This window comes from Cupressus sempervirens, chromosome 4 (genome assembly GCF_028749045.1).
Source record: "Cupressus sempervirens isolate cs-2001-9-10 chromosome 4, ASM2874904v1, whole genome shotgun sequence".
NCBI classification, from domain to species: domain Eukaryota; kingdom Viridiplantae; phylum Streptophyta; class Pinopsida; order Cupressales; family Cupressaceae; genus Cupressus; species Cupressus sempervirens.
This window is the reverse complement of record NC_143121.1, coordinates 247689193-247702058: the sequence shown is the minus strand read 5'-3', so window position 1 is coordinate 247702058 and position 12866 is coordinate 247689193. Positions and strand designations below refer to the sequence as shown.

The following is a 12866-nucleotide window of genomic DNA, read 5'->3' as shown; positions in this document are numbered from 1 at the left end:
TCGAAAAAGAGTACGAGGTAGTCCCATATCACTGTCACCATATGTAAACCCAAAAACTATGGCATAGTGTCGTGGACTATAAAACCCACTTACTTACTTACTTACTTACTTTATCCAGCAGCTAATGTGGAGTTTCTGCAAACAAATGTTGTTATTTAACCGAACATCCTTGCTCTCTCATATCTATCCATAACCCCCCTCACAATCACCATGACATGTGGACAAATTCTTGTCAATAACCACTGTTTCATTGTAAAATTTGGCATACAATGAGTTCTTCTTGTTGAATATAGTATTTTCATTGATGTTAAGAAGATTGTTGATGTCAAGGGGATTTGATTCATGTCAGAGTATTTAAGGTTATCATTATGTACTGGTATTAGTGGTTCCTACATGTCTAATGCATTTATTGTGGCCTGAAAGTGTTTGTGTGGAGTTTCTAAGGTTTGTTGATCTGAGACTATATAATATATATGCATCCAATTGTACTGTTGATGATTGTGATACAACATTCTACTGCAATAAAGTATTTTGGCATTCGTTTGGAAGGTAAGTAAGACTATACACGAATAAAAGTATTCCATAGTTTCAGAGAAAATGCTCTAGCATTCAGAAAGTTAGAGATGACATAGTGTTCACATTGCTAGTTCACTGACTGTGCAGAAGGTTTTGTTGGATCCGCCTAATGAGGTAACATGTGCCAGCTGGAAGAAGCATTTGAGGGTAGTTTGGGACCAGTTGAGTTCAATATAGAAGATATAAAGTGTTTTCTTACTCTCTATGTAATGCTTTGGTGTTAGGGTGAGATGACTATTACACATTTGAATTAAGAATTTTATCCTTGGCCAACTTGCCGATTTGTATTCAATAAAAAGAAATATAGATATTGAGAGGTGGAAGATGTGGTAATGGTTTTGATATTACTTTAAATATTGAGATTGAGTTTAGCATGTACTGATTGACCCCCTCCCCATTCTCCTCTCTCACTATATATGTGTGCTTGACACTGCTTTGCCAACAGTCAATATGTCCTCTGTTTCTTTTATTTCTGAAGGGGTGACTGAGTTCTATGAAATGAAGTTATTGGTTGTAGAACTGTCTTTGTTTGGTTTGGAGAATCCATGTTTTGAGAGCTTGTGAACTCTTCTTCTTCTGGATATTGTGTAGAATCCACTCTCTCAGACCTTTCCTTGTAACATTTTGGAATGACAGAAATTTTGTGGAGTTTGACTATCAAATTATGGATCTCACTTTCCCATCATGTTGTTATTTGTGTTTCTCCATGGACAGGAAACCCTTAATATGGATTACTTCATGAATCCACAAGAGGGGAAAATTCAGATTGTTGGATGAGTTAGAGCTTGAAAAACAGCAACTCACAGATGTTTTCTTTTACAAATAATCTGCTGAGTAAATTACTAAATAGTATTGGATGCGGAGTTTATCAGAATTACACGCAGTTTTAAATCATCTTACAACCAGTCTTGACATTTTTCCCAATCTACTCAATCTCAGTATTACCTGCTAGTTGGATTTGGTGATAGTTAACTTATTGCATGAATTTTAATCTCTACAATTTCTTCGTACTGGCAAAAGTTTAGATGATGCATGTAAAGCTTCATTTGAAATCAGAGAAGAGTTTAATAGCGAATTTTTACTTGTTACCTCATCAAGATGTTGGTGTTATTGTAGCTTGGCTATTCGTCACCAACACAAAAATGAGATTATGAGCAGTCTTGGCCTAAGTCTTTCTGATGTAAGTTCTTCAGGGCCTATGGAAGAAGTATCAGTTCGATTTCTGATCTTAGTTTTACATGCAAAACAACATCGCAATCGGGATAAACAGATATATGCAAAAGGTGATTTCTTTTTTACAGTTTTCGATATTTGGATCGCTTTCAAATGTTGGTGCAATGGTAGGAGCAACAGTCAGTGGAAAAATAGCTGATACCATTGGACGGAAAGGGGTAAGCTTGGAATGCCACTAGACTAGATGCGTTCTTCTATACTCAAGGGCATCCCTCCGCTTCCAAATTTCTCTCTCTCCCCACAAATTCTGATCATTTCTTCAAAATTTTGAAAACAGGCATTAATGGTGGCTGCACTACCCAATATTATTGGATGGGTTGCTATCACTTTGGCACAGGCAATTTCTTTGCCCATCAAAGATTATCAGAAGTTCTGTGAATAAACTAAGGATTCTCAGAAGTAATTGCTATCCTTTGGTGCTGATTTTTAAATAAGCAATTCACTCATCTTTGACACATCTGTTTTTGGTTGCAGAATGCTTTATTACTCTATTTGGGAAGATTGTTGACAGGGTTTGGAGTGGGAGTTATCTCATTCACAGTAAGACAGACTATTTTCAGTCAAGCTTGTCAAGAGGGAAACCCCTATAGCATGCTTTCTTGGTATGTTATCAATGTTAAAAACTGAACTCGTAATTAAGCCTTGGTGTTTTGTGCTACTACCGTCTGACCTTTTAGGTACCAATATATATTTCTGAAATAGCCCCAAAACACTTGCGGGGAAGTCTTGGCACAGTAACACAGGTAAATGTTTTAGTAGTGATTACTGTCTCATACCTTAAAAGAGGTTGCAAATTTCTACAGTGACCTTTTTGTCGCTTTCTGTGGAATAGCTCTCTATTACAATCGGCATACTGCTAGCATATCTTTTTGGGCTTTTCCTTCACTGGAGGTCTTTAGCAATTGCAGGTATTGGACCAAGAGTAATATAGCTGCATTTCAAGGATTTAAACTTTATTTATGTGCTCACTTTGAAATTCAAATTATGTATTGTTAGAGATCTTGATCTCGTTTTGATCTGTGGATTCTACAGGCATAATGCCCTGTGCTCTATTGATTCTTGGGCTTTTTTTCATCCCAGAATCTCCTAGATGGCTTGTGAGTTTTAACATTATTTATTCATTTCTGGTAATAAAAAGATTTTCAGCATTTCGTAAAATAAAACAACAATTGCTGAAGATTCATCATTTCAAATATGCCTGTTACTGTGCAGGCAAAGATTAAAAGTCCATTGTATGAAGAATCATTGCAAACCCTTCGTGGCTCTGATGCTGATATATCTTCTGAAGCAGCTGAAATTAAGGTGACAATTTATTTTTTCATTTTTGGCATATGTATACCTGGGTTTCAATGAATAACGCTGTCTGAAATTTGCCTTTGTTCAATCAAGGGAATTACTATTTTAATTAACCTAAAACTTTTTCACGATTTAGAGTGTTGTAGAGACTAGCAATCAACAAACCAGTGTCAGATTGGCTGAACTACATAAACGAAGATATGCACTCCCTCTAACTGTAAGCCTTCTCGTCCTCACATCTGGAAAGGACATCAGAAAGAATATATATTATATCATTTTTGCTTTAATGGTGAGCATTTATGATCTTAAATTCACACTAACTTTTCTTTTGTCAGATTGGCATTGGGATGCTTTTATTGCAGCAGTTGGGAGGAATCAATGGCATTATGTTTTACAGCAGCTCTATTTTCAAGTCTGCTGGTGAGCATTATATATAGAGAGAGAGAGATTCCAGGGAAAATATCAGTCGTTCCAGTTTTTACAGACTAAGGGTTCTTCCATGGTTCTTCTAATCTAACTAATGCATTATGCCAGAGACTAATAAAGTAGATAGAAAATTTTAGCCTATGTGGCTGAATTCTTTAAATATAGTTAACTAATTCCAATTTTTATGGTATCATGGAAGGAATTTCATCGAGCAATGCTGCATCCGTTGGGCTTGCGTGTGTTCAGGTTTTTTCTTAGTCCGGACTGAAAAGAACTAATTGTCATGCTCGATCCAAGTTAATTTAGTGATAATAAACTTTATTAATATAAATAATCTTCTGATACCATTGAATAGATAATCACGACTGCATTTACTGCATGGCTATTGGACAAAGCTGGAAGAAGGATCCTTCTAATGGTAAGTTTGAGGTCTATTATAAGACTTCGCTACCATAGGTTGGCCAAGTTGCGTTGTGATCACTAAAAACTGGTAAAAAATCATCGAAAGGAATTAATCTAGATTTGTTTTGAAATGGACAGGTCTCCTCTGGAGGAATGGCTATATGCCTTCTTCTTGTTGGTCTTGCCTTTTATTTGAAGGTAATCTTTCATTTATATTTATATTTTGAGATTTTCTGATTCGTTTATTTGGAATATACTCTTGTCATTCTAAATGGTTGAGTCTTGACTAAATGGTTGAGGTTTTGCAAATAGGGTTGCAAGCTTTGGGTTTAACCATGGAGAAAACTCCATAGTTAAGCATGCTCAGGCTGGAGTAGTATTCGGATTGGTGACCTCCCAGATAGTCCCAGTGCTTCACCCCTATGAGCATCACCTAGATCCAATAAGTGCTAAGTGTTCCATTTATTCTCATGAGAGATGGGTTCATGTTGAATCACTACTCACGAAACACGAGTCAATGAGTTTGACATGAAACATGAGTCAATGAGCTTGACCCAAAAATCATATAGTTAAATCCTGATAGCAATATCACAATTTGACTTGGTATGGAAATTATTTCCTACTTATCAATTGATGAGCTTAAGGGGCTTTCTAATGAATGGTTCATAAGGCACAACACTTGGTGAAGGTTTTGCAAATGGAGTTGCAAGCTTTGGGTTTAACCATGGAGGAAACTCTGAAGTTAAGCGCACTCAGGTTGGAGTAGTACTGGGATGGGTGACCTCCCGGGAAGTCCCGGTGCTTCACCCCTGTGAGCATCACCTAGATCCAATGAGTGCTAAGTGTTCCATTTATTCTCATGAGAGATGGATTCATGTTGAATCACTACTCATAAAACACGAGTCAATGAGTTTGACTAAAAAATTATACAGTTAAATCCTAATAGCAATATCACAATTTGTATTTCTGTGCAAATTATTTCCTACTTATCAATTGATGAGCTTAAGGTGCTTTCTAATGAATGGGTCATAAGGCACAATACTTGGTGAAGGTTTTGCAAATGTGGTTGCAAGCTTTGGGTTTAACCATGGAGGAAACTCCATAGTTAAGCACGCTCAGGCTTGAGTAGTATTGGGATGGGTGACCTCCCGAGAAGTCTCAGTGCTTCACCCCTGTGAGCATCACCTAGATTCAATGAGTGCTAAGTGTTCCATTTATTCTCATGAGAGATGGATTCATGTTAAATCTCTACTCATGAAACACGAGTCAATGAGTTTGACTCAAAAATCATATAGTTAAATCCTGATAGCAATATCACAATTTGACTTGCTGTGGAAATTATCTCCTACTTATCAATTGATGAGCTTAAGGGGCTTTCTAATGAATGGTTCATAAGGCACAACACTTGGTGAAGGTTTTGCAAATGGGGTTGCAATCATTGGGTTTAACCGTGGAGGAAACTCTGTAGTTAAGCGTGCTCAAGCTGGAGTAGTATTGGGATGGGTGACCTCTCGGGAAGTCCCGATGCTTCACCCCTGTGAGCATCAGCTAGATCCAATGAGTGCTAAGTGTTCCATTTATTCTCATGAGAGATGGATTCATGTTGAATCACTACTCATAAAACACAGTTAAATCTTGATAGCAATATCACAATTTGACTTGCTGTGGAAATTATCTCCTACTTATTAATAAAAGTATAGTTTCATTTGACTATCTTAAAGATATGTACATTTTTTTTAAACTCTCGAGTCATTCATTTGGAATGTACTCTTGCTATCTTATATGGTTACCTAATAGAAATACAATTTACTTGGACTAGATTATCTGATATTAAATATCAGCATACATCAATAATTATCACTCAATTCATAATTTTATTTTACAATTTTACCAAGCTAATTTGGATGGTTAATTTGCAGAACCAATTCTCCGGAGACCAAACATTCTTCAGTGCTTTGGCATTAACTAGCATGTTTGGAGTTGAACTTGGAAGGCATTTCATCTTGAAAATCAAAATTTTGTTTCACATTTTCTTCAAAATGTTTCAATGTAGGTCTACGTTGTCTCATACTCCATTGGTATTGGACCCATTCCTAAGGATTATCATTTAACCCTTGAGCAAAATCTTGCGCAATGGATCAATCGAATCATTAAAATACAATACAATGATTATATTTGTCAAATATCTTCTTTAAAATCTTCTTAGCACAAGTGAACTAATGTATTAAAATTTTTTTTGGTTCTTGATATTTCAGATTCTCCCAGTGAATGTCAAGGGGCTCGGTGGCAGTGTAGCAACTTTGATAAACTGGTCATCATCTTGGATTGTGACCATGACAATCAATATGCTTTTAGAGTGGAGCCCTGCAGGTATAGTACTATAATGTCATTTCATTATAGAAAACAAATAACAAACAATGTTTAAATCTTCTTCTTCCTAAATCATTGGAGCTCTCCAGGTATGATACTTTAATGTCGCTATTCAAAACAAATAACAAACAATATTTAAATTTTCTTATTCCTGAATCATTAAGACTTGTATATGAAAATATTGATGCAGGAACATTTCTACTGTATGCTTTTATTAGTGCTTTGACACTGCTCTTTGTTGTGTTGCGTGTACCTGAGACCAAGGGTAGAACATTAGAGGAAATTGAAGCTTCATTCAGATAAGGTCTAGATAGTATTATATACCTCTGCATTCACGATCATTTACAAGCCAGGAGTTACTTCATGAAGACAAGATCTCTTGAGGGTGGAAGCAGGACTAGTTTTATATATTCATCGTATCATGCAATCTTGCCAACAGTCTTAAGATTAATTTTTTTTAAAATTTAATTTGTCAAATTATTAAGAGGTAAAACAAAGAACTTTTAAAATTGATTGGCGTGAAAGAATTCAACTTCTTTGTAGTCCCAAGTCATCCTTAAATCATCATTTTTGCATACCAATGTTACTACTACAATTAATGTCTTTTTTAGTTTGGATATAAATTAACTGTGATGTTTGAAATGAGAAACCGATGGGTGATCACAGTTAATTATCTGCACTTCACGTCCCCATTTAAACACAGTTATGTTAAATAGTCAAAATTGATGAGGAATTAATAAGCAAGGTTTTCATGCAAGGAATAATCTTTAAGATGACACTTGCATAAGGTCATATTGTTCCACTTATAATTTATAATCTTTATATCAGCAAATTAATGCTTGGACACTTACCTAATGAATAAGAATGGATTAAGGCCCTGAAATCTCATACCCTTCAATTTTTATTGAAGACAAGTATTTTACACCAGTTCCAGTCACCATGCCAGGGCAGGGAGGCCATGTCTACCTAGAGATATGGTGTATACAAAATATTTGTACAATGTACAATGAGTTGATAGGAGATTTGATTTCCATCTATAAAATATTATATAGATTTTTAAAAAGATCTAAGTTTTAAAAGATCTAAAATGAACATTAATAATGTAAACATAGATCTTTTTCAAAGTTTAATAATACAAAGTAAAAAAGTTGGAGATTAGCAAACATAGAAATGAACCTTAGAATATTTTTAAAAATATGAATATTGATTTAGAAACATATTCAATAAGTTTGCTATTTTTACAAATATTACTAATTTATGTATCTGTTATTTACATTTCATAGCAACAAACAATTGTATCTAAATTTTATTGTAGTTATAATTTATTTATTTATTGAATCACATATTTATAGTATTTAGTAATAATATATGTATACATATATTTTTCTTAAAAATGACCTTCAAAAGTTAAACATGTGCTATCTATTCTCCTTTCATTAATGTTTTTGAATAAGATAACTATTATTTTAAAATAATTACTCAATCTTAGAAATACATGATATATTGTTTATTATTTTTATTTTAATATGTAACTTATTATTATTTTAATAAGTAACTGGGATGGGTTGGTACTTCACCTCTATGAGCATCACCTAGATCCAATGAGTGCTAAGTGTTCCATTTATCGTCATGAGAGATGGATTCGTGTGAATCAGATTCAATGAGTTTAACTCAAAAGCTGCATAGTTAAATCCTGATAGAAATATCATAATTTGACTTGTGGAAAAATGTCTCCTACTTATCAATTGATGAGCTTAAGGGACTTTCTAATGAATGGTTCATAAGGCACAACACATGGTGAAGGTTTTGCAAACAGGTTTGCAAGCCGAGTGGGTTTAACCATGGAGGAAAATATGTTGTTAAGTGCGCTCAAGCTAGAGTAGTACTGAGATGGGTGAGCTCCCAAGAAGTCCTGATGCTCACCTCTATGAGCATCACCTAAATCTAATGAGTTCTATGTGTTCCATTTATCATCATGAGAGATGGATTTGTGTGAATCACTACTCATGAGACATGAGTCAATGAGTTTGACTAAAAAACTACATAGTTAAATCCTAATAGAAATATCATATTTTGACTTGCTGTGAAAAAATCTCTCCTATTTATCAATTGATGAGCTTAAGGGGCTTTCTAATGAATGGTCCATAAGGCACAACACTTGGTGAAGGTCTTGCGAATGGGTTGCAAGTAGAGTGGGTTTAACCATTGAGGAAACTTCATAGTTAAGCACACTCATGCTGGAGTAGTACTGGGATGGGGTGGGCTCCTGGGAAGTCTTGATGCTTCACCTAGATCCAATGAGCACTAAGTGTTCCATTTATCATCATGAGAGATGGATTCATGTGAGTCACTACTCATGAAACATGAGTCAATGTGTTCGACTCAAAAGCTACACATTTAAATCCTGATAGAAATATCATAATTTGACTTCTTGTGGAAAAATGTCTCCTACTTATCAATTGATGAGCTTAAAGGACTTCCTAATGAATGGCTCATAAGGCACAATACTTGGTGAAGGTTTCACAAACGAGGTTGCAAGCAGAGTGGATTTAACTAGGGAGGAAACTCTGTAGTTAAGTGCACTCAAGCTAGAGTAGTATTGGGATGGTTGACCTCCTGAGAAGTCTTGTTGCTTCACCTCTATGAGCATCACTTAGATCCAATGAGTGCTAAGTGTTTCATTTATCGTCATGAGAGATGGATTCATTTGAATGACTGCTCATGAAACATGAGTCAATGAGTTTGAATAAAAAAACTACATAGTTAAATCTTGATAGAAATGTTAGAATTTGACTTACTATGGAAAAATATCTCATACTTATCAATTGATAAGCTTAAGGGGCTTTCTAATGAATGATTCATAATGCACAACACTTGGTGAAGGTTTTGCAAATGGGGTTGCAAGAAGAGTGGGTTTTGTAGGGAAACTTGGCAATAAAGAATATAACCGTTTCCACATAACCCATAATAGATCTAAAATAAATACAAAATTAAAATCCACATGCAAGAGAATAGACAACATACCCACAAAATTGTGACACAAGATATACCCTGGGAAACCCTCATTGAGGGAAAAACCCAGCCTCCAAAAGCATCCATCACCATGTATTATTCAGCAAAAAATACCATTGCCATACATCCATGGAAGCCTTCATAGCCATAGCCACAACTGAGCAAACTATGTGAACAAGCATGAATCCACACATCCCATGCCATGCTTTCAAGCTTCACAAATTCTCCCTTGGCTAACCAGTCAAGCCTTGTCCCGCTCGACTCTTGCCTTTTGTCTTCTCCTTGTCACTCTTTATACAACAACTACCCTTGTGGCTGCTTATATATTAGCAAGTCCCACAAAACCACTAAGTGGTATTACATAAACCATGTGCTAAAACCATGTGCTACCTAACCCACTGACCCCACATTTAATATTGGGTATTTAATTCTTTTCCCCAATATTAAATAATTACATGAAATATTATCACAATGTTACAATACAACTCATCAAAAATATTCCATGGGAATCTTTACATGTTGCACGTCCATCTAGGAACAACATTACATAATAAAATAAAATAATAAAATAACAATATTATGCAATGTGTGCAACACCCATTATCTCAACAATCTCCCACTTGTTGTATACATTGCATAGGGTCAATCCGTAGCCACATAAATGAACAAGGGAACAATCCCTCCCAGCACATCCACCATCATGGATCAAAATATACCAAGTGCTCCATCTTGGTACCCTCAACATAATCAAAGTATCCAGCATCTTGAACATGAATGATCTCACCTCTTATTATGCCACTCCTACTCAAAAGGTATAACAAGTGAATCTCATATCACCGACATATCCAATCTACAACTTGCAATCACAAGCCTCAAGAGCAATACTTGCCACATATATACCAAGAAGCTCCCACTGCAAAAAATAATGTCAAATCTATAACCAATCCACTTACAATCAAAGAAGTGAATCCATGTAGTATCAAGGACATCCACAATACATAAACTAATATTCTACAAGAACAACTCTCATAACAAGTCTCCAATGCTCTCCCAAGTTCACCACAACCAACAGAGGAAAGAGATAAAGGAATAACCATGTCATCTCTCACATGACATACATGAGCACAAACCAGTGATCACAATCTCCAACCAATCTCAAATCCAATGTAGGAAAAATTGAACATCTAGGAAGATAACCAAGACCAGAGAAACCATGCAAATCATAACCTGTATCACGTCTTTCTACACACATCTCTAGATGTAAATTATGCAAGTATGATCTCCTCCATAAAACCCCAACAAGAAGCCTCAACAACACCCAAACCATACCATATAACTAATCATGGATGTAAGCCTCTCACAAGAAGATCAAACTCAATAAACCCATTCCTAATCCAAGATATGCCCAATATAAAACCATCTCCCAAACTCAACCAGCATAACAACATATGCACATGGAGATAACCAATGCTTAACCATCTCTCAAATGAACCCTCCAGAACTAACTCATGTACCATAGCTCAAGATCCATATCCATGAAAGATAAGCATAAATATAATGCAACTGAGAGAAAAAACAATGGGCTATACCTCTCAAGTAGCAAACCGTCGAGTAGACCAAGAGTGGGGAATGAGAATGCTCATCAAGATACCCAAGTCTCCAACCAAGAATCATCTAAGAACAATCTCCTCTCAAGTCCATATCAGGTGACTGCCCCTCAGACTTCCTATTGAAACCATCAACCATCCCAACAAATACTTCTCTAATCCAAGAGAAATCAGCGTCACCATCGTCTCTAAGTATCCATGAGCACCTGTAACCAATCAATTCATGCCAACTCCAAATGCAACATAGCAATATCATGAAGTATCCAGCTTATGATCAGTGTACTCAATACCAAAAAATTAAAATAAGATCAATGTCAAAGTTCCAACCATGGCCTCAGGAACATAAACATGACAACATGATCTTACCATCTCAACTAAAGAGATAACATGCTCCATATGAACATACCATAACATGTCACAACTCTAAACGCGTATCAAGAGTATACCATGACATAATAATGAAACCATCCTCACACCAAGGATAACATTCCAAATAAAAGCATAAACCACACCTTTGTCAAGAACCCTGTGAGTCGTCAAGATGCAACCATCTCCACACACCATGAAGAAAACAAGTGCACCATGCAAATGTCAAAGACGCTTCTGCAGCAATAGGATCTAAGACAAACCTCCAACATCTGCAAACACTCAATAAATATATCAATGCCAAAAACTCCCACTCAACTGTGGTATCAAGTCACCTATGGCATCATAAAATCCATCTCCTATATGAAGATCCAAACTAAACTAGGAACTAATCCTACACTGTCACCCCATCACTGTCACAAGCTCCCACTAAACCCTGTATCCAAGCTATCCATGACATCATGAAGAAAACCCATCATCTGACCATGAGAATCAACCAAGGCATCAAACTATCAAAGAACTCAAAGTGCACATCATGAGCTCCTCAAAAGAAACCAAATAACCATGATCCTCAACCAAGAAGATATACCACCATAACTAAATCAGAAATCCAAGCTAATGAACATCAAGGATGTACCTATATATCCAATCATGTCATGCCAAAAAATCCATGGCCCCATGATCACATCCATGAACCGAGCATCTGATTTTTAATGTCTAACCTATTACCATAAAATAGTCAACCACAATCCTCCACCATGACTGTACCTGGTAACAACATCTCATCCCTTCTACAAGAAGAAAATAGTAAATCATGTGACTTAGGGCATAGACAACCCAAATCTGATGCAGAGCCACACCTGGGAAAACTCAGGAGGAATCAGTCACTCAACTAAGTTGCTTCAAGGGGCATCTACAACCTTCAAGATCACACACTAAAATCAGATTCAAAAAAAATTTTTGAAAATAAATCCTCCAAAATATCTTTTCCATCCACTAAATCCATTAAACAAAACTCTTAAAACAAATTGCCCAGAAAATACATTCTTGCTGCCTCCTGGATAGACCTGCACTCAGACATGAATAACTTTCGAACCAGAAAATATTTACTCAATCTAACCGTTGATATTTTTCACAACTAGATTTTAAACAACATATAAAAATTTGAGAGAAATCCAACGGTTCAAACTTGAGATATTGACCACGCAACAGAGTACATTTTTCTGCAAAACATTTCTTCGTGCTGTCTCTAGATAGACCTGCACTCAAACATGAATAACTTTTCGATCGTCTTGGTGAAGATGGGCGCAATTAGGCCTACAAAAACATATCCAAAGCTCATCAAAATCCAACGGTGCATTTGGGAGATATTAGCCACGCACTGAGACTAATTTTAGCAAACATACCGAATTCAACCCAAAACTAACACTTGTCTCTTTTCTTTTCTTCCTCTCTAAAAATTGACTCCCTAAATAAAGAATATGAAATGTCCCTATCCAAGAATAGGATAAGAAACCGAAAAATGCCAACTACCTATTATTGGAATCTGACAATCATAAAACTATTCTAATTTAAAGA

At 35.8% G+C, this 12866-nt stretch overlaps 1 protein-coding gene across 1 annotated transcript; it reads left to right on the top strand.

Annotated features, from left to right (window-relative positions):
* Positions 1-2510: 2510 nt before the first annotated feature.
* Positions 2511-6685, top strand: LOC149560931 (sugar transporter ERD6-like 4). Its single transcript, XM_089823704.1, has 13 exons — positions 2511-2552; positions 2642-2717; positions 2842-2906; positions 3022-3111; positions 3242-3322; positions 3441-3525; positions 3731-3777; positions 3887-3949; positions 4072-4131; positions 5853-5912; positions 5987-6027; positions 6170-6303; positions 6494-6685. The coding sequence occupies exons 3-13, from the start codon at positions 2847-2849 to the stop codon at positions 6604-6606; spliced, it is 834 nt and encodes a 277-aa protein (XP_089679830.1). The 5' UTR covers positions 2511-2552; positions 2642-2717; positions 2842-2846; the 3' UTR covers positions 6607-6685.
* Positions 6686-12866: the final 6181 nt, after the last annotated feature.